The 27,906-nt window shown below is 41.8% G+C and overlaps 2 protein-coding genes across 3 annotated transcripts; one reads left to right on the top strand and one right to left on the bottom strand.

Annotated features, from left to right (window-relative positions):
- The first annotated feature begins 2,850 nt into the window (after positions 1-2,850).
- Positions 2,851-9,721, top strand: PHT2;1 (phosphate transporter 2;1). Its single transcript, XM_028239422.2, has 3 exons — positions 2,851-3,928; positions 8,430-8,621; positions 8,696-9,721. The coding sequence occupies exons 1-3, from the start codon at positions 3,251-3,253 to the stop codon at positions 9,518-9,520; spliced, it is 1,695 nt and encodes a 564-aa protein (XP_028095223.2). The 5' UTR covers positions 2,851-3,250; the 3' UTR covers positions 9,521-9,721.
- Positions 6,990-15,918, bottom strand: LOC114295217 (Nucleotide-diphospho-sugar transferase family protein). 2 transcript variants are annotated; one of them, XR_014342939.1, is made up of 7 exons: positions 15,125-15,918; positions 14,663-15,006; positions 13,609-13,861; positions 12,771-13,529; positions 12,392-12,638; positions 10,421-11,843; positions 6,990-7,279 (listed from the first exon to the last, which is right to left on the bottom strand). XR_014342939.1 is itself a non-coding variant. In XM_082892839.1 (6 exons), the coding sequence occupies exons 1-6, from the start codon at positions 15,167-15,169 to the stop codon at positions 11,398-11,400; spliced, it is 2,094 nt and encodes a 697-aa protein (XP_082748965.1). In that variant the 5' UTR covers positions 15,170-15,918; the 3' UTR covers positions 10,281-11,397. The 2 variants fall into 2 exon arrangements, 1 of the variants encoding a protein (XP_082748965.1); XM_082892839.1 differs by lacking the exon at positions 6,990-7,279 and having other exon boundaries at positions 10,281-11,843.
- Between the last annotated feature and the right edge of the window lie 11,988 nt (positions 15,919-27,906).

The raw sequence follows: 27,906 nt of genomic DNA, 5'->3' as shown, positions 1-27,906 counted from the left end.
AAGTCCATCGTGCATTGTGTATGCCATTTCATAGCATTGCGTATGCTAGGTTGCATGTTAGAGCATTGTGTATGTCATGTTACATCGAGCATTGTGTATGCCATTTCATAGCATTGCGTATGCTAGGTTGTATGTTAATCGCATTGTGTATACCATCTCATTTGCATTGTGTTTGGGATAGGAGTTAGCCTGAGCATGGGAAACGAGGGACGTTTTGTACTCCGAGTGACGGAACGTGTCTCAATTCCCGGTCGCCGACACTCTGGATTACCCATGATGGAGTTTAGGTCTTGTTGTGTTTTCATGTGCATTCATTTCATATTGGGCCGTGCAATTCGACTCCTCGGCCATCATGCATCGATATGCGTGATTGGTGGCACGAGGATCGAGGACTACACTCCCTGAAGAGTAGTCATGCATACATATGTGAAATACTTTGCCATGCCCCTTTGTTGCTCTCTGTTGCAGTAAATCAGAAATCAGCGGCCTTCTCGAGCGTTGCGCAATATTCCGAAAACAATTTCAAACAGAGGCGAATCGAGGCATCGCAATGGATTTCCGCGCCAGGCAACTCGAGCATGCATCATTCATCATTTGGAACAGAGCTGAGGCAATCCATGGATTTGCGTGCCAATTTACTCGCTTTCCTAGATTAATTTGTTAATTAATTAGGGTTTTGTAATATTTAATTATTCATTTAGACTGTATTATTCTTTCGGACCCTCCGAGCGAGGGCAATGTTGTAATAAGTGTGCGTGAGTGTGATGTATGCCTTCCAACCCCACGTCTTTCTCCCTTTTATTTACCAGCTTATGATGGTTAGATTAGGGCATGTTTCAATTAGCATACAGTATGATAGCATGTTTGCATTCATTCATCTATCTTGCATGCACCGGGCTCGACGCATCATACTAACTGCATTTGTATTTCAACTCCAAGTTGAATACGTGTTAGCTGTAGCATTTCATATGCCATCTTAGAATAGCCGAGCCTATCTTAGTTGCATTTTGCATGTGTTGCATTAGGCATTATTGTATAGTTAGGACCATGCATGGATTTCTAATTAGCTTCTGTTTTGGGTTGGAGTACTCGGTAAGTGTTTTTGCTTTAGCATCCTTGCATGTGTGTGAGTGACTGCCATGATAGCATGCTTACCATGAGGCTATTTGCTTATATGATACACCTGTCTGAATGCCTGTGGGTGAAGGTTGGGTTATTTGGATTGGAACAATTCATCAATTGTGAGTTTTTAGCCCATTAGATAGTGGCAAATCACCTTATTTTCTAAGCCCACCTGAGGGTGGCAAATTCACATTTTAGCCTACTTGCGAGTAGCAAACCATTTTCCAAAAACAAACATGAAACGTGTTGTTCCAATTCAAGCGATCCAGTCTATATTTGTATGTTGTACGCATCACATAGTAAATCTAGGCTAATAACCGGAATAAGAACGCATAATGTTTTCAAAACTAGATATCATGGTTAGTAGAGGCCGATCTTTGATCGGGCGAGCGGGGGTGCTCACGAAGTGACCTTCCCTAATCGTACCCAAGTTCCCGAGCCGAGGCAACTTTGGTGATGACGGACACGTGGCCTTAGGCAACGAGTCAGGGTTTCCTAAATTTTCCAAAATAAAATATTTAGGTAGCGACTCTGCATCTGGCAAAGCAGTCCATGTTTGGCACTTCTTTCAAAAAATTTGTTTTCAAAAACGATTTGCCGGATTTGGACTCTTTGATGATTTCATCAGTCTTGCATTGCACTCTGCGAGATTAGATACAGGACCGTGACATTGAGTCCTGAACTATAGTGAGCCCATACGAACAACACCGGGGGGGGGGGATTCCCTCCCGGGACGTTCAGGGACGTCTACAGTCGGCCCACCTCTCGGTCGATCTTCGCCCCCCCGGTCTTTCACAACCATCGTCTTCTTCATTATTCCCTTCGTTGGACTAAAGCTGCACTTGGAAATGGGGGACTACTGACATAGGTAAGCCCATAAAGGTTATAGTCCACCACTTAGGGCCTAATACATAATTCAAATAGCTCAGCATGGCATTAAGAACCAATAGCATCTAAATACGTTGTAAGAGAAAGACAGGCCACATAAGCAGACAAAGATCCTACAAAGTTATTGCACTGCACATCAGCCATTAATGAAGTCCCTTACAACATTTATTGCGATAACCCCTCCCCGTCGAGATAGAACGGCCTCACCATGAACAAGGTAAGCTAGAGCATAGACTTTCGGCCAAGATGACAGGTCAGAAGAGACAACGAAATGATTACCAGAGAATATAAGCAGACATCGAAGACAAGAAGAAAGTTAAACTCTCTATCTCTAATCTATCTCTACATTCCATCTCTCTTTCTAACTTGCTCGTCGGAGGGTTCGCTGGGGGACTCCCCGTTTCCCGTCGAACTTTTGTGCAAGTTCCTCTGTGGGCTTGGTACCTCGAGCACTAGTTTGGGAAGCATGGATCAGTCCGACCCGTTCCATCTTGAACACGTTGTATCATCATATAGCATTCCTCATACTTGTAACATTGTCATTGTTCTCTTTTGGAGTTGTGTTTAGCAAAAGAACAATCTGTATATAAATAATCTCAAGCTGTGTTTAAATGTTAAATTTAGATAGAAATTTTGTAAGAAAAATAAATAGGAAGTAAAATGAGAAAGAAATATAAGTTAATTTTATTTTCATTTCTCTTTAAGAACCTCATAAATAATAAGTAAAGGAATTCTTGATTTTGTACTAAAAAAATACACTTTTTTATTTTTGGGTAAGCCTATCTCTGTCTGTCCCTCTCTTGGGTAAGGATAAATTATGAGTTCATTACATCCAGTTTTGGATAGTATGATATCAAAATGCTTTATTCATTTATCTATGTTCAATTTTTATTTTTATTTTATCTAAATTTCAAAAATGAAACTAGTGGGTGGTTGTGATGGAATGGAAGGACCTGAAACATCACTACAACCACTCGTTCCAATCGACCAAACCAATCAGCCAATTCAACTCATCTTTTTGAATCTAAAAAAAAATCAACTGATCTTCCTTTTTCCACCAAAAAAAACGAAAGAACTTTTGTTGAATTTCAAAACAATGCACTCTCTTCCTCCATTCCACCTCCTCCAACACCCTCCTCCTCCACCACCACCACATTCCATGGCCAAGAATCTACCTGAATAATCCCATACTCTCTTTTCTCTCCACCACCTCTCTCACTTCTCTTTCCATCATCAAGTCATGAGTCCCTCTTATTGCTTATCTTCTCCCAGAACCACCATAAAACCAGAAGCTTTCCTCCTCCACAACAACTCTCACCACCTCCATGTCTCCACCAGACACCACTCTCTCATTTTCAAGCCAAACCCACCACTCCCAACACTCAAAACCTGTAAACTCACACACCCTTTTGCTTCCTTATCGTCTTTCGCCGAATCAGAAGGCCAAGAAGGCCAAGAAATCAAATCCAAAGACCCACCACAAGAAGATTCGACACCCTCCGGGTTAGCACAGGCCTTTGGCATTTCGTCGAGCACCGCGTCTGCAATATCGATTTGCATAGCAATTGCGGCTCTGACACTCCCATTTTTCATGAAATCTTTGGGTCAGGGGCTGGGATTGAAGACGAAATTGCTGTCCTATGCGACTCTGCTTTTTGGGTTCTACATGGCTTGGAATATTGGGGCCAATGATGTTGCTAATGCCATGGGGACTTCGGTGGGTTCGGGGGCTCTGACGCTCCGGCAAGCGGTGTTGACTGCGGCGGTGTTGGAGTTCTCTGGAGCTTTGTTGATGGGGACTCATGTGACAAGTACAATGCAGAAGGGGATACTTGTTGCTGGTGTTTTTCAGGGGAAAGATAATCTGCTTTTTGCTGGTTTGCTCTCTTCTTTGGCTTCTGCTGGTACTTGGTTGCAGGTGCATTTCCGTCCTGTCCTGTTTTCATAGTATATAATTCTCAAATGAGTTAAATTTCACTTTTATATCACTTAAACTATCAATTTCGTCTAATGCCTTGTTTTGGAACTACATATTTTAATTTAAAAATTATTAAAATAGCCTGTTCTCAAAGTATCTATTTAATCTCTTAGAGTTTTGATTTTGGCTAATGTGATTTAACGAGTGAGGGTGTGGGGGATGGGTTATGGCAGGGGTTTGGCTTCGGCTGTTGTTTAATATAGTGTGAGTAAAAAATGAGTTTTGGTTTAATATAGTGGAAGTAAATCAATAACGGTGGTCAGTGAAAGCCTAATCTAATGGGCACAGATGTAATTTTAGACGGGTTAAAAAAAAAAGACAAAATAGATGAAATTAAATTAATAATTTAAGAATAAAATTTTAAAAAATGATAATAATTTAAGGGATAACAGGGAATTAACCCTTCTGCCATATAAGGCTTTATATTTTGATTGGGGAAATTGTAATATTCACCCTTTTATCATATGCATTCTAGTTATGTCATTTTTTTTTTTTAGTTATGATCAATTTTTTTCTTTAGTTATGACTCATGTTGGGTTTAATTATGATATTTTCTTTTTTAATTATAACTCAAAAAATTAAAATTATATTATTTTATTTTTTAGTTACAGGATACATATGACACACTGGTGTGCACTATAGTCTTGCCTCTTTGATTGTTGGATGTTACCTTTAGGCCATGTTTGTTTGGGCGAACTGGATTAGCATTTCCATGACTAATAGTTCTAAGACTATGAATCCGTTGGATTATGTATCCTATCTTAACTAATAGTCAAGTTTAAAATAATTAATCCGTACTTCAATTGTTTAACCAAATATCGGATTAATAATTTTATAGGACTATTAGTCCAATCCCAAGCTCGTGTCCACCCAAACAAACATGGTCTTAGTTCACTGCTGATATGGTATTGTAACTTGTAAGGGGAATGATTTGTGCTGTTAATGACTTGGTGGTTTATTTAGAAGGCATGTCATCACCATCAAGCCTACAAATTAAGAGGTTTTTGCAAATTTGTCGTTTTCTTTCAAGTTCAAATTAAACATTAATCCAGGTGCACGAGGCTGCTGAAGTAGTCTTTTTGAATTAAGAGGTTTTTGCAAATGTGTTGGTTTCTTTCAAGTTCAAACTAAACAGTAATTCAGATGCACGAGGCTACTGAAGTTTTTTTGGAAATTAAAAAAAAAAAAAAGGCTACTGAAGTTGTCTAAGAAGGGTATACACACAACTACCACATTTTCATTTACATTCTTTAATATTGAGTTTGAAGTCCTTGTTAAATTTATTCTCTTTTTCGATGATTATTTGGTAGTCCAAAAATACGGTCACATGGTATTTTATGATGGTATAATTGGTGGAAAAGGTGGGATATTAATTATTTGTGTTGAGTGATTGAAAAACATGAAAGGACATAGTAATGATGATTGATGAGAGAGCATGTCCACGTGATACTATGAAACTATTATATGATTTTCCCTATTTTTCTCACTCAAGAAGTGTCAACTTGATATACATTGTTAAATTCACTTTCTAATAGTTTAAAATTTTCGGACTATTCAAAATTTAACATGACATCAATATTATGGTTCTAAAAAATCTTGATTTCAGCTCTTCTCGCTCCCTTATTTGTCATTGTGCACTGTTTTTTGTCACGCGTGAGTGGAAGTGTTAGCTTGATATACAATGTGGAACTAATTTCCTAGTAGATTAAGCATTTGAGACAATTGATGACTTAATAGAATTAGGAATGACAACGGGCCGGAGATTACACTCCCCGTTCCCGATCTCCAAAGGTATCACCATCCCTGTCCCTACCCTCGACCGGTGGGGAACCCATCACCCCCCCTTTCCTTCCCTAACAGGGATCGGGTTTTCCCAACCTCGAAAAATTCCCGACCTTTTTTTTTTTTTTTTTGTAAATTTTGCATATCCCGTTTTATTCTTTTTTTTTTTTTTAGACAAATAAAAATAATATATATAAAAGCATACTCCAACAATGTCCAAACATAAACATCCAAACAATAACAACATGATAAAAAAAGATACAAAATAGCATCCACACCACAAAAAAAAAAAAAAAAAAAAAAGATTCAAACACCACCCGTGAACCTAAATCCTAAAATGAATCAAAAAATCCCTAGAGAAACACGCGCGCGCGCGTGCACACACACACATATATATAGGGGTATAATAGTAATTTCAGTTTGGAGCGGAAACAGGGATAGGAATGGGCAGGGGAACCTATCACCGTCACGGTCCCCGGCCCGAAAGTTGTAGGGAATTCATTTTCGAATACCATTCCCTGCCGTCGGGGGTATTTTTCGAAGAAAAATCGTTCTAATCGAAGTCGGGAGGCCAGTTCTTCGTCGGATCGGGTTCAAATTGCCATCCCTAAATAGAATACATCTGAAGTTGACTCAACTAAAAAATCCCAATGTCTCGAAATATAAATAAGTATAGGCAAAATTTATTTTTACACTCAATCCCATTTTGTTCCTTGACCGTTTAATTGTCACAGTCAACTCTATAAATTTTGAGTCAAGTTGCAATTGAGCCTACTCATATACCATTTGTTTCGAAAACTGACGAAGAGACTAAAGTGGATCAACTAAAGTGGGATTTTAGTAAAATGCAATAGCGTAATTAATACTATCATGTGACTAGTCTCCATTAGTTTTTTGAAATTTCATTATACTGATGGGCCTAATTACAACTTGACTCGAAATTTAGAGAGTTGGCTGGAATAACTAAAAGATCAGAAAGCAAAGTGTGATTCGTTGTAAAATATAGGGGTATAAAGTAAAATTTACCTCATAAGTGGTGAATATCCAACCAAAAGTTAAAAATAAGCAATGCGATCCTTCCCAGTCAATATTGCAATAATGTGGGTGAATTACACGAAAACTTCCTTTTAACTATTTGTGAGTATCAGTTTAACCTTTTAATCCATGAATCCATTCAACTTGACTCTCTCAACTATAAAAATTATACAAATACATAGGTAGGCTAGAGAGGATGAAAGTGATACATTTTCATAATTAAAAGAGTCCAAATATACTGGTTCATACATGAAGGGTGTAAGTTAATTTTCACAAGTAGCTGAATTAACCCTAATAATGTTCACAAGACTCTTGAGAGCTACTCATACGACTGATTTAGAATCAAGATCAAGAATCCTTTCTTTCGAAAATTTGCACCAAAGAAAGATCACTAAAACTTTCTCCAACCAGAAGCTCTCTCTTCAGAGCACTCTGCTCTTTCTCAGTGTTCTTGGATTCTTCAGCTGTCATTTTCTGCATCGAATAAAAATTAGCACTTAATCGCATACTCGTTGGGGGATTACTCATGTATCGATGATGACATTAGATAAATTTATGAATTTTGAATGGTCTTAGTTGACTCTTAGTTCGAATATCCTTTTGTTTATGTATTACTCACCTCGGATTAAACAAAAATGGAGTCAATAACAAGAACTCTGCTGACTGTGACACATTTTGTACATTCTCTGGGGAGTTGATAATAGCTAGGAATTTTGAGGCAAGAAAAACCACTTTTTATGGAATCATAGAGGAGCTGAAAACCAGAAAGGGACCATTTTATTATTTTTCAATCTCATGAGAATATGTTTATTTGCTTACAAAGTTCAAAGAAATTCATATTTTCTTTCTGCTGCTATAGTTGAGTCCTCAACTGAAGCTATAAGATCAATAAACTTCCTTAATCTACCAGATTTAAAGAGAAAAATCTAAGATACCTCGTTAAATATAGGGGGTTTTTCTTATAGGGTAACAATTTATGATTACTACAGATTCTTGGAAAGCTACATCACATGGTATAGCAAAGAAATTGAGTAAGAAAAAAGTTGCTCAATTATGCCCTCTTTAACAGATTCACCCACTGGCATACTAGTTTACACTCCTTAATTACCAATTAATGATCCATGAAACTGCGTAAGTTTGCACATCTTTGATGTCACTTTAATGTATCTGCGACATCAAAACAAAGGTAGCAATGCATACATTTAAACATTGTTGATATGATTCAGTGTATGTGGAGTTTAACCCTTTCTTTCTTCCTCTTGAAATTTTGAAGCGTACAAGGTTGAATATTAAGGGTTAATGTTGTTTGCACAAATTTTCTACTTAAATAACTTCAATGAACCAGACAACTCACCAAAAAAGTCTTTCAAAACTGGAATATCTTCTGAGTTTGGAGTGACACACAAAAAGGCATGACAATCTATGTAGAAAGGTTGCTTCAGTAGTAACAAAGACATAGAAGTCAATTATCATGATAAACTTATTTCAAGTAAGAAACTGGAGCTCTTTGGTGCATATGCTTTGACCTGTATTTTCTCGTGTAATATGCATCAATTGCTCTGTTCTAGTTTTTTTTTTTTTTCCCCCCCCCTTCATAATTTGATGATTTACCGTGTCTATTCAGGTTGCGTCATATTATGGTTTGCCTGTTTCCACTACACACTGTATTATCGGATCCATGGTTGGATTTGGCCTTGTCTATGGGGGACCTGGCGCAGTCTTCTGGAGTTCCCTGGCGCGGGTGACTGCATCCTGGGTGATCTCACCTTTAATGGGAGCAATGATGTCATTTCTTGTCTACAAATGCATCCGTAGGGTATGTTCTCATCACTTTAACACACTGTATAAGAGCAAATTCATTTAATTCTAAACCCGATTACTTTTTCTTAGTTTGTTTACAGTGCTCCAAACCCGGGACAAGCAGCTGCTGCAGCTGCACCAATCGCTGTCTTAGTAGGCATTACCGGAATCTCATTCGCCGCCTTCCCTCTTAGCAAAACCCTTCCTATAGCTCTGGCCCAGGCTCTAGCCTGTGGCACTGCTGGCGCAATTGTCGTTGACAGAATCATCCGGAGACAGCTTGGTCACCTCCTTATCAAGCCCGGCTCACCAGAGTTAGTGCCAAAGGACAACATTGTCCAAAACAAAAACATCGGGTTTCTTACAGATGTTGCAGGCCCTAAAGGTACCCAGCTCGAAATAGTTTATGGTGTGTTTGGCTACATGCAAGTCCTATCCGCCTGCTTCATGTCATTCGCCCATGGCGGAAATGATGTCTCCAATGCAATTGGCCCTTTGGCCGCCGCACTATCAATCCTCCAAGGTGGTGCAAGCGGAGCCGAGATTGTTATCCCTAATGACGTTCTCGCTTGGGGAGGTTTCGGGATTGTTGCAGGGCTTATGGTGTGGGGGTACAGAGTGATATTGACAATCGGGAAGAAGATAACAGAACTAACACCTACTAGAGGGTTTGCAGCTGAGTTTGCGGCCGCTTCCGTGGTTCTCTTTGCATCGAAGTTGGGCCTACCCATCTCAGCAACACATACTCTGGTCGGTGCAGTCATGGGAGTCGGGTTTGCAAGGGGACTTAACAGTGTTAGGGCAGAAACAGTGAGGGAGATTGTGGCTTCTTGGGTTGTGACAATACCAGTTGGTGCTATTGTCTGTGTTTTCTACACATGGATCTTGACTAAGTTATTGTCAAATATACTGTAAGGGTATATTCAAGAGACAAATATCGCAAACAGAATATGTCATCTGTAGGAGTTCATATTTTTTTGAAGTGGACTGGTCGAATGATTATATTTGAACATTTAGCTTGATTTCCTGCCCTGGTTAAAATCACTACGATTTGAATTTAGAGAACATGAATAATATTTGGTAATGAAATTGGTTTCTTTGTTTCATTCCACTCAATATGCAGTCTCCCTCTGGTGTGTGTGCACCCGCACGTGTGTGTGTGTGTGTGTTGAATATACTTCTAAATACATCTATCTACCTCTAAGTAAGAATGAAGGTTTCTAAATACATCTATCTGCCTCTAAGTAAGAACGAAGGTTTTTTATGTCGTAATTCGCCACATCTCAAACACCAAAGCATCATAGCACGAGCAGTGCATAAGGGAAGTTGAAATTCAAACAGTATCATCATGCTAAATCAGCACAGGTTGAAACAACACTTTCTTGTAACCGAAAAGAACGGAGAAAAGAGACTACTTCAAAATCATTTCTCAAATACCATGTCAACATGTTTCAAATGCATATTGCTAGTCTGAATTTCAAGTATCCAAAATAACGACCTAAAGGAATTGAATGTATCATTTACGTTAAAATTTAAATTGTAAAAATTCTGCTGGGCATATCGTATGTTCACCATGATATCCCATCTATACTAATTAGGTTCAATACAAAGTCCATCTTTTATCTTCCTAGTAAAATGTCTGACAATTGGAAAATCCAACAAAGAACAGGGTCTCTAATCCAAAAGGCAAGGCCATAAGTAAATTATCAATTAAAAGAGTACATAGAGACCTTTATTAGAGCAAATCTCATTTGTTGCTTTCGTTTTAGCAATTGCAAACAAAAGCAGTACAACCGCATGGAAAGATAAACATACCGGGATACATTGCAAGAACTCAGAACCTTCAGATATCAAGTAAAGGAGTCACGGAGATGTCTCCTGTACAGAAGGTAATCTGGGCTCCCATCCCAATCCCCTCCTTATCCCCGGCTTTTGGATGGGAGGTACAAATAGCTTCTTCCCTTTTTGACATTTTGTCGGCAAACATCGAGACCATCTTTCTCTAGAGACATAAAAGTCCTTCGCAGAACGAATAGGTGCCTCTGAACAACCTCCACTTACATCATCAACAATCCTCTTGTATAACACCAATTCTTTGCGTTCAGTAGATTCTTTTACTTTACGCTTCTCTGAGTGTTTATGCTTCAGTTTCTGTACAGTTGTCAATGGGATTATATAATATTTGTGCCCAAGCAACAACTTTTCTTCCCCCAATAAAAGAGATTCGTGGGGATATTTGAAAACTTCTGGTCTGGCCACACACATCCCGGGATATTTTTCCATTAACTTAGATGCAGGAATTTCAGTTCGATACAACTCTTCATGCCCACCCGCGTGCATTATTCTCACAGTAATATCCTTCAATTGCGCACTTAAGTCCACTGAAATGGAAGGGGCCGCCAACAATCTCGTTTTGCTGGATCCACCGTTGCTGGGCTGAACTGACCCGAACAAACAAGCCAAACTCTTCAACATAGCCAACAACCGGAAGGCCCCCACTCCAGTACGGAATTCTTAGCATTGTAATCTGATGTCGGTGGAAGTGGTGAAATCAACTAGATCGAGCTATTTGAATATGACATGAGCATTATCCACTTTTTCGTTTTTCATTGCCGGCTTTCTCTATTTTAACATTTTCTCAATTCACCCAAAAAAAAAAAAAACATTTTCCCAGATGATAAGATTGATAAATCCAAGGCTTAGCACAAAAGTTATATCATTTTCTTTGCATTTTCCCCAAGTGAAAACCCAAGTTGGTCATGTCGAAAAATGAAAGAAGCATCTTCCACATTTTAGAAATAACTTGTCAATTTAGACTTTTGCCAGCTCTGCAAACACATCCTCAAGCTAATATCATAGTCCCATAGGCCAGACAAGACCTGCCGTTCCAATTTCTTACTCCTCCCGCTGATCCAGTTGTTGTGGAGAACGAAACAGCCCTTCTTTTCACAAGTTGCTCTCACATTTTTTCCCTCCCAGAGACCTTTGTATGCACCATTTGGAAAGAGGTTTCTGTCCAAAAAATGAACGGTTAGATTTGTTTCAGGTTCCAAGCATCGGTTATCACCCACACGATTGGATCCACCTTCCCCGCATAATGTGTCGTAGAAGCTTGGCTGCTCTGAAAGATTGGAACTAGCTGCATGCTTCACTACCTTTTCCAATGCAGCGACTGTTGAACCATCACTGCGAACAAAGTAGAAGCCAGAATTCAAGCGTCGAGGCAAGTTTATGGGTCCTGTAGATAAAATGCCAAGAGTCCCAGCAAAGAAATTTAGAGTTGAGATCTGTACTTCAAGTAACAACCAAATGGATGATTCCCTAAATATTTGTCTAGTAAATGTATTGTTAACACTATTTTAGACGCCAATTCCAGATGAATCTGTCCTCATCTATATCAGTTTTTCTAGTTACTTTCTTTAATTCCTCACTTCTTCTTTTTTTACTTTCTTTTTATTTTTAATGATTTTTTTAAAAAAAATAGTGTCAAAATTTTTACTTTTCGAGTCTATATAGTCTAGAAAAATCTACAAATCTTGAAAAAAAAATTCAAAAAAGTTCACTAAAGATTAAAAAGTCAATTTTTTTAGTTCTTTTTTTTCTTCAGTGGACTTTTTTCATCTATATATATATATATATATATTTTTACTTTTCAGGTCCATCAAGACTAGTAAAACCTAAAAGTGAAAAGTATTTTGAAAATTTTGAAAAAAAAAAAATCACTAAAAAAAAAAATGGTAAAATAGCAATTGCCAAATCCACTCTTAGGATTCTCAGAATCATCACCTGTTTTGTTGTATTCATCAGACTGAGCAAGAAGAAATGCAGGCCCAAAAGAGTAGAGAAACGGCAATGGATTTTTAAACCAGTATACATCAACATCACTCATAAGTACATTGTATCCCAGCTTGAGTATCTGCAGAACCACTCTGGACTTCACTTTTGTCACTTTCTGAAAGCAAATTGTTCCAAAGTGGCAGTCATTAAAGCTGATGTTGGTTGGAGCAAGTGAATCCTTGAAAACAGGTAGACCCTAGCAAAGCATATAAATGAAAATCAGAAGATATCCTTAGGGCTATCTACATATGAATTGAAACCTAGTGCAAACCAAAGGCAAAAATTAGGGTGAAGGTGAAAGGAGATGGACAATGAGAAAGCAGATTACCTGCAAGAGTGAGAATTCGTAAATTTCATGGTCAAGAGCACAGACAACAAAATTTGAGATCATGAGGTGGCGTAATCTGCAGACCCAACTCATAAGCATGTCCTTGTAACTATATCCCGCGACTGCAAGCACAATCGTTTTGTCCTGGTCCGCAAGCATTGAAAGGAGCATTTCTAGGGAGAATGGAAGAGATGGCGACATTGATGACTTCAACTGGTCCTTCACATAGCAGTCCCTAGTTCTATCTAGTGATTTAAAATCATTAACACAATCCACAATTTTCTTATGTTTCTTTAGTTTCCTTAAGCTCAATGATCTCTGGTATCCCAATGGGTAAACAATGCTTTCTGCCGAATTCACAAAAAGATATCGTCCATCGCACTTTAAAAATCTAACCATGTTTGAGTAATTAGCTTCATGGAAATACAATGATCCATACAGAGCCCCAAGATGGGCATTCCCCACATTCTCCCAACTTTTCTTTCCAAAACTAGTAAAATTGGAACCTCTGAATGATTGATCAGACATAGGGTCAGGGCCATTCAAATAGAAATTTGAGATGGCCCAACTTGCATCAAATACGAATCTAAAGTCCGATGATAAGGCCTCGTTAATGACCCAATGGTTATGAATCCCCTTTCCAAACAAGAAAGGAGGAAGGACTCCAGTATGTAAAGGAAGATCTCCATTGTTCCATGCCAGAAGCATCCTCTCCTCACAATGCTTCCGCTTCCAAGCCTCAGCAAGAAGTCCCTGCAACTGATGGAAGAAAGTACAATTTTAATGGAAGTTTCCCCGAAGGCCATTCACCTTGAATCTGTATAACATTCCTCCATACCTGTTTGGTTCTAATCCATGTACCATCCTCTCCTAGCCAATGTTTTCCATCTTCATCCAAGTGAAATGGGAAGTAGGATAAATTGCGTGATGAAACAACAAGAAGCCAATCATGGTCTAGTTTGTGAGCATAATTAAGAGTTGAAACAAAGTCAGGCAAGAGAATGGTTTCAGGATCAATAACAACCGAAATATCAGATTTGGATGCCAGTGATCTTGCAACCATTGAGTGAAAGAATGGGGTACCTAGGAACCTACACAAAAATGGTCAGAGATCAGAAGACAGAAATTTCAATTCGCCGTGCAAATTTAGCAATAATGACTTCAGCATTTTCAGAAGAGCACAATAGAACCAACACTTGTATTGTTATATTTGATTATATCATCTTGCAAATATTCAAATATACATCTTTTAAGTAGGGATAACAGCATCCCCCGCCCTGCCCACGCATCTCTTGGTCGACCTCACATGGGTTTCCCCTGTCCTGACAAAGAAGCAGGGTGAGGATGGGTTTCCCTCCCCGTGTCCCATTCTACGCCGCCCCTGCCCCCATCCTGATTATATTTATTAAATATTTTTGTATATATATAATTAAATTTTCCTTAAATATAGTAAAATAAAACCCCAAAATATTACACTTAACGCTCATAATCACTACTTTTATCTCTCATCTTACATTTTTAACTCTGATCACTTATCAATCATTATCTATTATCTATATATCATATCATATCACTTTTATTACTACGGTAATTCATAAAGTCGCAAAATTAACCCATCCCCACCACTTCACCAATTTGCCACGTCTCCCATATGATTTGGTACGGGGCACTACAAACTCGTCCCATCCCTGCCCTGTCCTATTGTCTTTTTCTTTCTTTCTTGTTTTTTTGTTTTTGTTTTTAATTTTTAATTTTTGTTTTGCTAGGCCACAAAAAAACACTTGAATTAAAAGTCAAATGAAGATAATAGTCTACTACATTTATACAGATCAAATAATCCCATCAATGCAAGCTTAAGCTGAGAATTGGAGAGAGAAATTGAAAGGTCTTACGTGAAATCAATACTGGGCTCAACCAAAACCCTCGAACGAAATCCACCTGCAAAAGAGAAAACAGAGGGGTGTTGGCTGAAGAGAACAACATTGATATCTGGTGACAAACCCAGCCACGATCGAACAGCAAGAACCTGCCTCTCCCCAACCGATCCACCGAAAGGGGCAGGAGCTGTAAATATCGTGATTGTGGGAGTTCCCGAATAGCTAAGACCACTGTGAAAGACACTGGATTTGGTGGTCTGATCTTCAATTGAAGAGGATAGAAGCCGAGTAGCATAGAAGGAGAGAGCAATCAAGAGAAACCCAGATAACCAAATCGACCATAAACCGAATTTAACTGCCTGCAAATCAAAATCAAAATTGTTTCTTTAAGAACAATACGAATATATGTGTGTGTGTGAAGATGAAGATGGAGATGGAGATGGAGATGGAGATGGGTTGAGAAGAGATGATGAGTACCTTGTTGTTGTAGCAGAAGGGAGAGAGAGGAAAAGAGGGTTTCATTGCTGCTGATGTTAGGAGGAGGAAGAATGAAATGAGGATGGATGGCTTTTGATTTGGATTTTAGGATGTTGGGTTGGAGAGAGAGAGAGAGAGAGAGAGAGAGAATGTGGAACTTTAACGGAAAAAGGAGTATTGTGAAATGTAAGGTACACTAGCACTAGCACTAGCAGCGCCGCCGCCACAACCCAATGAAGGGAAAGCAGCGGCCACGCCGGGAAGGGCACGAGACAAGGCATGGCATGTGAGGTTTGGCGCCCAGTAAAGCCTTTTTCATACGCAAATAAACGAAGCAGCTTCTCTGGAATTTATTTATTTTTTTAAAAAACTTTCTTTTAATGATCAGATTACTTGTGTCTCGATTAATCACAAAGTATCTTCTTTATGTAAATTGGGTAAATCTCAGTCAAAATTTAAGGACATAATCTTAACGAATTGATAACACTTAATACAAGTAGAATTTAAAATATGAGGACAGAACACCCAAGATCCAAACTCCAGTCATTAAGCCAATTCCTTGTTGCTTCTCTGGAAATATTATACTAGTGTCTTGGAAAAAATTCATGTTGTTCCAATTTATAACATTGTTTAATGTTAGAAAGTGTGGAAAAAATATTTTAAAAACATGTAAATATATTAAAAAGTATATGATGAAATACCAATAAATCCCAAATTATACACTTGTGCATTAGTTAGTCACAAATCTTTTCTTTTTCACTGGAAAGTCCTAAAACACAAGAAATGACACATTTGTTTCCCTCACTCACGTGTTGCAGTGTTAAACAGGGGCTAATGTGGGTTTCTACTCCTAGTGAAATTACATTTGTGAACAAAAGCGCACTATAGGCTTTTTTACTTTTTCCTCATTTGCGATCAAATCTTACGTTCTAGAAATGGAAACATTGCGATTCCACATTTTCACATTTGTACATTTCCATGTTAATGGAGTGAGTACCTAAATGTGATCGAGGGTTTTCGGAAGAGGGATTGTGGGAATTCCACATTTGTCGATTTGGGTGAAACCCTGATTGGATAAAACTCTATCCAGATGGACCACCTTCAATACACATAACACCAGAATTGTCACCGCCGGTGAGTGCTTAACGTCAACTTCTCTGGCTAGGCGATGTCTAGACAAGAACGTCAGGGTTTTTCGTCGAGTATGCTGCTACTACAGGTGTTGAAGTAACAGAGGAAGACAATAAAATGCGAAGGTGTGTAACGTTTGATGCTTTTTTGCTTTGATGCATTTTGCAATGTTTGCATATGATGTGTTTTTGCTTTCGGTTTGTGAGTCGTAGTACAATCCGTAATTTGTGATTTAATGTGCAATGTTATGTTAGGGTTCATTTTTTCTTGGCATAGTTTTCCAATTTGCATGTGTAACATTGAACGGATGTTGTTGTGGGTTAAATGTTAAAAAAAGGTAGTGTAATTGGTAATGGATGGAATGTGGAGCTTCATGTTAATGTGTCACGAAATCTGGGGAAAATATTGTTCCATTGTGCTGATGGCCATGTGTGTGAGGGTAGAGAATACCCTGTTTTGTTATGGTATTTTTGACATCTAGGTAATGGTTGACACCAATTATCCATTTGGCAGTAATGTGGGATTACGTTGACAAATGTGTGATTGGGATTCACAGCATGATATTGATACGTGGTTACAATATTGGGTTTATGTTAACTAATGTGTGGTTGGGATTCTAGACATCTCATTTTAATCGGTCCTAAGATTTTTGCGCCTTCTACTGATTACCCGATAATGAAATTAAGAATATACTATCTCACAAAATTCTCAGAAAAAAGATGAAATGTACACTTTAATTCCAACCTTATACCCGTTTTTGCTAAATTTATTTTAGATCCATTCTCAATTTTCTTTTACTTTGTTTTTATATGTATTATATACATATTGAGAGGGTGATTTTTGGGAAAAATTGGGCCGAGCTTCGAGTTGGGTTTTGAGGCCCAAAACGCAGCGGGCAAGGTTACTCCGGCCTTAGGGAAACAAAAATACTTCGGCCCATGGAGGTGAGTTTACTCCGGCTCAAGAAGAGATAGTTACTCCGGCCCAAGGAGGAGTAAAGCTACTCCGGTCCAGAGACAACTCGGAGTTATGCCGGTCTCAGAGTTAGTCCGGTCGTCACGTACTATGGTTAGGTCGGTCAAAACTTGTTACCGGGAAGGTTGACCTAAGCACACCAAGGTTGAACAGGGCAGCCGAAGTAATGAGTTAGAGGAGATGACCGAGCTAAGGATAGTTCGGCCTTCTATATGGCTCAGCATAGCCAGTGTTATTTCGGTCATGTTGTAGTTCGGCCATGAAGAAAACCATCCCACTTGGTTTAAGCAGTGGGGGAGGGTGTAAAAGGATAAGCATTATCTTTTGGAGAATGAATCCTAGGAGGACTCTGCATGAAGAAGTACAAGTCCTACTAGGATTGTGCCACGGGAAACTTATAAAAGCCTACAAACATCACCTTGGAGGAGGTAATTGAACACAATCTTTCTGAGAACATAGAACTTTGTCTATTTGTCAAGTTTTCTGACTTAGGCATCGGAGAGGTTTCCGGCACGCACCCGCCGGCTAGCTCACGTTTGTGTTTTCAGGTGACAAAGCGACGTCGTACGGAGGAGCGCGGACTTGGTCAACAGGATTATACGAGGAGAATTATTTCCTCCCCGTACAATTGGCGCCGTCTGTGGGAAGAACAGACAAGAACAAAAACCTCTTGACCAAGCTTCTCCTTTTTTCTCAAATCAATGGCACACATTGAAGAACCACCACAGTCCGCCGTCGACGGGTTAACACCAGAAGGGGGCGCAAGGCGGGAAGGATTACCCCCTGTCCCTCCAATGGGAGATCTAGAACCCCAGCAACATAACTCCAGGAGGAGTGGCAGGGGAAGGCGGAATAACAGCCCTCGCCATTCTCAAAGTCCTGACAGACAAAGGAGGAGGATTGATCCTCAAGCCTTGGAAGATCGCGTAAAGGAGCAAGATGAACTAATCCGAAGAATGGCGGCGGATATGGAGGCCTTGAAACGCCAGATGAAGACCAAAGATGTGGCGACAGAAGAGGGGCGCAAGCACAAAACGCCCCCTCGCCACTCAGAGAATCGTAGTAGGAACACTACACCCTCCCAGGGAGAGAGCAGAAGCCTTAGGACAGGCGACACTCACTCCTTATCTTCCAGAACTCGTCACTCCAGGCCTGAGAGGACGAGGTCCGAAAGATCATACACTGAAGGGAGCACGTATTGGCCTTCGCACTCGCACCAAACCAGATCTAGACAAACGGACTTACCCCGATCATCCGACTTACGAACCGTGCTCGAAGAAAAAGCACGATGCAAGGAGGATGCCAGGGCAAAGGATCCACACCGAATTTCGGCCTTACAACGGTTGGCTCCTCGGACGCACGGAAGCGTCGAGGTTGGAATGCCAATACCGCGACTGGCCTACGAACCAGCGGACAAGGTATTGGCAAGACTACAGACTTCGCCGTTTGTCCCAGCGATCGAAAACGCACCCCTACCATCAGGCTTCCTTCAGCCGAAGTTCAATACATATGAAGGGAAGACGGATCCGTATTCTCACCTGAGCCACTTTCGCCAAGTCATGGCTGTATACAGGCGAAACGAGGCCCTAATGTGCATACTCTTCCCATCAAGTCTGGGCGACTTAGGCTTGACTTGGTTCGAAAAACTCCCAGAGGGCAGCATAGCCTCCTGGGCCCAATTGGCAGAAGCGTTCGTAACAAGGTTTCGAACAAATACTAAAACACCGGTGGAGATAGACCAGTTACTCTCCATCGACATGGGTGAGAAAGAAACCCTCAGATCTTACAACAGTCGCTACTGGGAGACATTCAACCAGATTGGAGACTGCCCCACCAATCTGGCCATTGCGCAATATAAGAGAGGCCTACCAGTAGGACACCGACTAAGGGATTCAATTACAATGACACCACCCCTCACCATGGAGGCCCTGATGGAGAGAGTGCATCAGCACATCAGGGTAGAAGAGGATGGCGCACGTGCCAAGGCAAAATCAAGTGCGACTGCGGTGCCAGAAAAGAAAACCTCAGCAAAGGTTAATACGGTGGACCGAAGTAACAAGAACGGGCGTGGCAGACGAGATAACGGAGAAGATCCAGACAAAAGATGGCTGAGAATCCGCACTGCCATAACCACGGTGTTTAAAAAACCAATATATCGGATCCTGAGCGAAATAAAAGACGAGCCATTTGTTAAGTGGCCAGCCAAGCTAGGGGAAGCTCAGAAGAACTACGACGACAGATCACGGTGCACCTTCCACAAAGAAAAGGGGCACCGAACTGAGAATTGCATGCCCCTAAGACAGCATTTGGAAGAATTGGTGGCAGCAGGCCACTTGGACCAATACATTGAAGGAGGAGCGCAACCGGCCCCCCAGGATCATGATGACCATCCTAACAGAATGCCAATCGACGCCCCTCCCCAAGGTATAATCAATGTAATTCATGGAGTTTTTGAACCTGAGCGCGTATGTGAGCTCAAAGGTTCAATCAAAAAAGCTGAGTACTTTAGGGAAGTACTAAGTGCCCAACCCACCATCAAGAAGGGGAGGACGGAGGCAACAAACGTCATGTCCTTTTCAGATAAAGACTTAGAACGAATTTACTGCCCCCATAATGATGCCCTGGTTGTCACTCTCCGAGTCAAGGATTTTGACGTCAAGCGGATTCTGATTGACCAGGGTAGTTCATGTGAGATTATGTATTACGACACATTCAAGCAACTAAAGCTACAAGACAAAGACTTGGCACCTGCAGTTTCTCCCCTGATTGGATTTAACTCCATGCCAGAATGGCCTGTCGGCAAAATAATCCTCCCAGTCAGAGCAGGGAGTGTTACAAAACAAGTAGAGTTCTGGGTGTTGAAGGTCCCCTCCACATACAATATCATCCTGGGCAGGACATGGCTGCATGCCATGCGTTCGGTTGCATCATCATACCATCAGGTAATGAGGTTCCCTAACGACACCGGCATAATTGAAGAAGTCTATGGCGATCAAATCATGTCAAAACAATGCTTCGCCACAGTGAATGGAAGCCGAGCTGCCAAAGGATATGTTCATTCGGTGGAAGAACCAGAAAGTAATGAACTGTTCGCGGACGTCGGCAAAGAGGCTAATCAGAAAGCGGTGGAGGACTTGGTTGAGGTGAAGATAGATGAGAAGAACCCGGATAAGTTCTTCTTGCTTGGCTCAACGTTATCCAGCGCTGAGAGGATAGAGGTCTTGGAATTCTTGACCTCTAATATCGAAGTGTTTGCCTGGACGCCATACGATATGCCAGGTATTGATCCAAACTTCATTAGTCACCAACTCAATGTCCACCCCTCCGCCAGACCAGTCATTCAACGCACACGCAGATCGGCACTCCACCACGCCGAAATAGTGGCAGAAGAGGTAGGCAACCTGCTGGAGGCAGGAGCAATAAGAGAGGTACACTACCCAAGATGGATCTCCAACACAGTGGTAGTGCCAAAAAAGAATGGTAAATGGCGTGTCTGCGTCGACTACAAAACAGTCAACAAAGCATGCCCAAAAGATAGCTTCCCTCTACCAAGGATAGATCAGCTGGTGGACTTAACGGCAGGACATAACCGACTTAGCTTTTTGGATGCATACAGAGGCTACCACCAGATCGCCATGCATGAACCAGACCAGGAGGTCACATCCTTCACAACACCACGGGGGTTATATTGCTATAAGGTCATGCCCTTTGGCCTAAAGAACGCAGGGGCGACGTTCCAAAGGATGGTCACCAAGATGTTTGAACCATTGTTAGGCAGAACAATGGAGGCTTACATCGACGACATGGTGGTCAAAAGCAAGGATGAGAATGACCATCTTAAGGATCTAGGCGAGATGTTCCAGATCCTCAAGAAACACAAGCTGCGCCTCAACGCATCTAAATGCGCATTCGGAGTTGGATCGGGCAAATTCTTGGGCTTCCTGGTGACCAACCGAGGTATAGAAGCGGACCCCTCTCAGATCAAAGCAATCCAGGAGTTGGAGAGACCAAACTCAGTCAAAGAAGTGCAGCATCTCACTGGCATGGCGGCTGCACTCAACCGGTTCATAAGCAGGTCGTCAGACAGACTACGACCATTCTTCCAAGCTTTAAAAGCCAAGTTTGAGTGGGATGAAGAATGCGACCGAGCTCTGGAAAGCTTAAAAGAATACATGTCTTCTCCACCACTACTCGTCACTCCAGTGCATGGTGAAGACCTCTTTTTGTACCTGGCAGTTTCTCAACATGCAGTTAGTGCAGTATTGGTTCGTGCAGAAGGAATACAACACTTGCCCATCTTCTATGTCAGCAAGACATTGTTGGGAGCCGAAACAAGGTACTTACCCTTAGAGAAACTAGCATTAGCATTAATGATGGCATCCAGAAAGTTGGCACATTACTTTCACGCCCACACCATAATTGTCCTCACAGCCTTTCCACTGAAAGCTCTGTTCGAAAGAGCAAACTTTAGCGGGCGAATTCTGAAGTGGGCAGTAGAATTGGGACAATTCGACGTCAAATTCCAACCTAAAACCGCAATAAAAGCACAGTCCTTGGCAGACTTCATCGCAGAATTCACTCCTGGAAGTCATCATATCTGCCCAGTCGACCTGACTGACACAACCGAACTAGGGACGGAAGTTGACGCCGGAATAGCGCAACCCCTAGTGGAAAACAGTCCATCAACCAAACTAGGGACGGAAGTTGACGCCGGAATAGCGCAACCCCTAGTAGGAGGTAGTCAATCAAGCACCAGGGCTGACCATGCTAAGGATAGCAAGGAAAAGACAGGCAGAGGCTCACCAACAGTTCAAACAGAAGACAAAGGACAGATAGCCAACATGGACCTTGAAGAGAACACCATTCTAGACCTCACGGCATCATCTGATCCCTCCACTTGTTGGAAATTATTCGTTGGAGAGATGTGGAAGCTCTTTGTGGATGGCGCATCCAACCGACATGGCGCAGGGCTTGGCATAGTCCTCATCTCTCCAGACGGTCTGGTTATAGAGCAAGCAATCAACCTTGGCTTCCCAGCATCCAACAATGAAGCGGAGTATGAGGCGCTCATCGCAGGACTCAAGTCAGCACACTTCATGAAAGCAGCCGAACTAATGGTATACAGTGACTCTCTGCTGGTGGTAAATCAAATTTCTGGCGAATACGAAGCAAAGGACGACAGAATGGCCAAATACCAAGAGTTAGTCAGAACGGAGATCAAGAAGTTTGATGTGGTAAGGATAGAACAAATTGGCAGGGAGGAAAACAGCCGAGCAGACGAGCTAGCAGGCCTGGCCTCAATGGCAGATACATCAATCCCCCATCCATTACTCATCGACTTCTTACCAAGACCAAGCATAGAAGATCCCGAAGCAGAAGACGTATACTGCACTGAATTAGGCCCTTCATGGATGGATCCCATCATCCTGTTCCTAAAAGACGGCATCCTACCAGCAGAGAAAAAAGAAGCCAACACAATAAGGGCAAAGTCGCAACGATTTTGGCTATCTCCATCTTTGGCATTATACAAGAAGTCATTCTCTGGGCCTTACCTCAAATGCGTTCATCCCAGCAAAGTAGAAGCCTTCCTGTTCGAAATACATGAAGGGGTATGTGGAAGTCATCAAGGGGGAAGGTCGCTCGCTTACAGGGCTATTTCACAAGGATATTGGTGGCCATATATGCAAGCAGACTCAGAGAAATATGTGAAGAAGTGTGAAAAATGCCAGAAATTCGCGCACCAAATACATCAACCAGCAAGAGAACTCCTACCCTTAACTAGCCCATGGCCTTTCGCAATGTGGGGCTTGGACATAGTAGGACCACTTCCAACAGCACCAGGGGGCAGAAAATTCTTTCTCGCAGCAACTGACTACTTCACAAAGTGGGTAGAAGCAGAAGCACTGGCGTCAATCAAAGAGAAAGATGTGAAGAAGTTTGTTTGGCAGAATATTATCACTCGATTTGGCATACCAAAAGCACTGATCTCAGACAATGGAACTCAGTTCGACGGCAGGATCTTTAGAAGCTTTTGTGAAGAATACAAGATAGAGTTCTACAATTCCACACCGGCATATCCTCAAGCAAATGGGCAGGCTGAAGCATCAAATAAAGTCGTCTTGGATGGACTAAAGAAAAGGCTAGAGAAAGCAAAAGGCAAGTGGGCGGACGAACTTCCTCATGTTTTATGGGCTTACCGCACCACACCTCGGCGATCAACTGGAGAAACACCATTCTCCTTAGCCTATGGAATGGAGGCAGTAATCCCACTCGAAGTTGGCCTCCCCACAATTCGAAGCGAAAATTTTGATCCAGACTTAAATGGAGAAGCCATAGCCTTAGAACTCAACCTTGCAGAAGAAAGAAGAGAAAGAGCGCTAGTCCACATCGCCTCATATCAACGAGAGTTAATCAGAAAATACAGCAAAAAGGTTCATCCAAGACAATTCAAGATTGGGGATTGGGTACTACGCAAAGTAATGGGAAACACCTTAATCCCAGGAGATGGCAAGTTAGGGCCAAATTGGGAAGGTCCTTATAAGGTGGTTGGATTAGCAGGCAAAGGGGCATACCACCTAGAAGACAAGGATGGCAAGGCAATCCCTAGGCCATGGAATACGGCCAATCTCAAGTTATTCTACTTTTAGCTTTTCTTTTTCAAACATGTAATTTTCTCTTCCTTCAATAAAATAAGAAATTCTTTTTGGCACAAATTACTCTTTAAAAAAAAGTTAGCTTTCAAGACTTAAGTATATTACAAACATGTTATTCGAAGTTAGCTGGACAAACTAACTTAGAGGTTGGCTGGAATAAACCAACTCTTGTTACTCTTCAGCCGAAGTAAGTGTAAGGCTAAAGAGTGGTTGGCTGGAATAAACCAACCCTTGTTACTCTTCAGCCGAAGTAAGTGTAAGGCTAAAGAGTGGTTGGCTGGAATAAACCAACTCTTGTTACTCTTCAGCCGAAGAAAGTGTAAGGCTGAAGAGTGGTTGGCTGGAATAAACCAACTCTTGTTACTCTTCAGCCGAAGTAAGTGTAAGGCTAAAGAGTGGTTGGCTGGAATAAACCAACCCTTGTTACTCTTCAGCCGAAGTAAGTGTAAGGCTAAAGAGTGGTTGGCTGGAATAAACCAACTCTTGTTACTCTTCAGCCGAAGAAAGTGTAAGGCTGAAGAGTGGTTGGCTGGAATAAACCAACTCTTGTTACTCTTCAGCCGAAGTAAGTGTAAGGCTGAAGAGTGGTTGGCTGGAATAAACCAACTCTTGTTACTCTTCAGCCGAAGTAAGTGTAAGGCTAAAGAGTGGTTGGCTGGAATAAACCAACTCTTGTTACTCTTCAGCCGAAGAAAGTGTAAGGCTGAAGAGTGGTTGGCTGGAATAAACCAACCCTTGTTACTCTTCAGCCGAAGTAAGTGTAAGGCTAAAGAGTGGTTGGCTGGAATAAACCAACTCTTGTTACTCTTCAGCCGAAGTAAGTGTAAGGCTGAAGAGTGGTTGGCTGGAATAAACCAACTCTTGTTACTCTTCAGCCGAAGAAAGTGTAAGGCTGAAGAGTGGTTGGCTGGAATAAACCAACTCTTGTTACTCTTCAGCCGAAGTAAGTGTAAGGCTGAAGAGTGGTTGGCTGGAATAAACCAACTCTTGTTACTCTTCAGCCGAAGTAAGTGTAAGGCTGAAGAGTGGTTGGCTGGAATAAACCAACTCTTGTTACTCTTCAGCCGAAGTAAGTGTAAGGCTGAAGAGTGGTTGGCTGGAATAAACCAACTCTTGTTACTCTTCAGCCGAAGTAAGTGTAAGGCTGAAGAGTGGTTGGCTGGAATAAACCAACACTTGTTACTCTTCAGCCGAAGTAAGTGTAAGGCTGAAGAGTGGTTGGCTGGATTAAACAACACCTAGTACTCCTAAGCCGAAATAATTATGTCGGTTAAGGAGTGGTTGGCTGGTAAGTATAAGTTTAACCAACCACAAACCGAAACAACACTGGAGTAATAGAAGACAGTAAAAATGCAAGCATACACACAATAACCAGAATAAGAGTTGCAGTAAAATTTTCATTCAAAAAGAAGTCAGTACAAGGGGGCTTAGTTCGGTTACCAAAAAAAAAAAAAAAAAAAAAAAAAAAAAAAAAAAAAAAAAGTACAAATTTAAGAGAAAAGTTCATCTATCTCGGCATCAAAGGCCGCATCAGTGTCAGCTGGAAGACCGGTCTCTGGCGGCAGGACTCCTTCAGTCACAATAGTGGCATCGACCGGAGCCACAGTTTCATTCGGCTGTTCAATAGTCAGATCTTCAACTCTGGACTCCGGCCGATCTATCTGATCCACGTTCTCAACCGGAGTATCCTCAGAAGCAGAATCTTCGTCAGTGTCCGAACCTTCAAGGAATTGCTGCTGCATGGCATCCGCAAACCCCGCAAGGGACTTCGGTATAAAGTACTCTGGAGGGTTGAAGACCTCGGTCTCCTGACCATGACCGAGCTTCTCCACAGCCGCCCTCCAGCCGCACTTGAAGAAGAGCTCCTTGGCGGCATCGCATTGCTTGACGTAGGCCACCTCTGCCTCCTTGAAACCTCGCTTGTACCCCCCCTTGTCGACCGCCTCCATGTTCTCTTTCAGTTCGCTTATTTCGGCGTCCTTCCTCTTCTCAAGTTTCAACAACTCCCGCAAGTACTTGTCCTTCATAATGATGGCAGCTTTCTGCTTCTCCGCTTCCGCCGAATTGACTAGATCGGCAAGACGGCCGTTCTCCGCCTCTAGCTCGGCCATTCTCTTTTCGGCTTGTAGTAGTTCGGCCGACTTTGCTTCGGCTTCCACCATCGCCTGTCTGGTGGTTTTTCGGAGTTCTTGGACTTTCCTATAAGTGACATTGTTCTTTTGCAAGGCCTGGCAAAACAAAAATCTCATCTCAGCCGAAGTAATAGTTGAAAAAAAATTTTAGACAGGAAAAGACAGACAGAGCTACTTACCAAGATCATAGACTTGGATGCAGACCGAATTGATTTCACTTCGGTGTTCAGTTGCTTCAAGTGGTGCTCCATGTCCTTAGGGAGGCACACACTTTTGGCCAGATTAAAGGCCAGTTGGTGGTCTTTTTCAGCCACGACCGAGTCAGTGGCTTTGATATTTCGGTCATTGAAAATCAAAGGCGGAGCCCACTTCGGAGATCGAACTCGGTCCGTTTGCTCTGGTTGGGACGCAGGATGAGGACTTTGGGGGACAGTTTCGACTTCATCAACAAGTTGTTGTTCGGCTGACGTAGATCGGGCGCGTTTGGATGGGCGAGATGAAGAAGGCCGTTGTGAAGGAAGGGCCACGACGGCAGGCTGCACCTCAGTAGTTGGTGTTACTTCGGCTCTAGTTGTTGAAGTTAGAAGGGCCCTGACTCTGCTCTTCTTGGCCATTTCTTCCTCAGCGGTTAATGGAACAAGTCTTATCTCGGGCAAAGTTGGGTCTGGCTCCGGTGCTTCCTCGAGAAGAAAATCGGTTACCTTCGCTTTCCGTCGACCGCTGTAACGGTAGGTCGGTTCGAAATTTAAAAGCTTGGCCCAACCTCTTTCTTTAACCCGAAATGCGGCTCGCAAAACGCCGAGGTTAGGATAGCTATACAAGGAATGGAGATGGGCGAAATCTGCAAAAAAGAAGTGTTAGTTCGGCTAGTAGACTTAACAACCGAGATAGCACACAAAGCAGAAGACCGAAGTAAAATTACCAGGCTCTCCCATTTTCCAATTTATAGGTCGGCCAGGAATTTGAGCTTGAAAATCCTCAAAATTCCCAGAGACCCAAAGGAAATCATCATCGTTAAGATCTTTGTCTGGAGTGTGCTTAATTATCTTCTCTCGGCGACGGCGAATTCTAAGGTAGTAGACCCACCCAGCATTCTTCGAGCCGATGGAATACTGATGTAATATTTCGGCTAGGCCAAGATTTAGTCCGGTTTGATGGTTTAATGCGGCTATTCCCATTATGATACGATATGTATTGGTGGACAGTTGGGTAGGACATAACCTAGTCTGTCTAAGAAACTCACAAATTAATGGTTGGACGGGAAACCGCAGTCCGGTTTCTATTATGGACTGGAGGGTAAATGGGACGAAGCCTTCATTATCCCAGGGAGTAGCATCTTTCTTGGCCAACTCCAGTTGGACATCGTCAGGGATCTGGTAGTCTTGCCTAAATTCGGCCATGCCACCAGGGGTTTCGACTAAGTATCTATACTTACCCATTTGTTGTATAAATTACGAATAAATTATTTCGGTACAAAAATTTGGCTCAGTAGCTCGGTTGAGCACACGCAGGAGTACCTGGGCAACCTAAGTCTGCAAGGTAGAAAACAAAGGGGTTAAGCACAGATCGATTGGACCGCGCTACAAATTATAAGCAAGATATACAAATCCTACTTCGGCTTATTGGCCTGGTTCTACCTCGGTTTATCAAAAGGTTTGTTAGCTCGGTCGTGAGCAGACTAGGCCGGTTTTTTGTCTAGGGGCAGCTTTCTGAGTTCGGCCTAAAGAACTAAAGAAAGCTGGTCTAGCCCCAAGACCAAAAACAATTGTGGAATGAATAAAGTTACTTCGGCCAAGCTTCTAGGGGCGGCTTTCTAAGTTCGGTTTTGGAACCAAGAAGACCGGCTTGGCCCCAAAAGCTTAGTTCGGTTGATAGCCGAAGTTCCTAGTTT

The sequence above is a fragment of the Camellia sinensis genome, chromosome 10 (genome assembly GCF_055761805.1).
Source record: "Camellia sinensis isolate YWXY chromosome 10, ASM5576180v1, whole genome shotgun sequence".
Classification (NCBI taxonomy): domain Eukaryota; kingdom Viridiplantae; phylum Streptophyta; class Magnoliopsida; order Ericales; family Theaceae; genus Camellia; species Camellia sinensis.
Note: the sequence above shows the minus strand (reverse complement) of the source record. Positions and strands in the feature narration are given on the sequence as shown.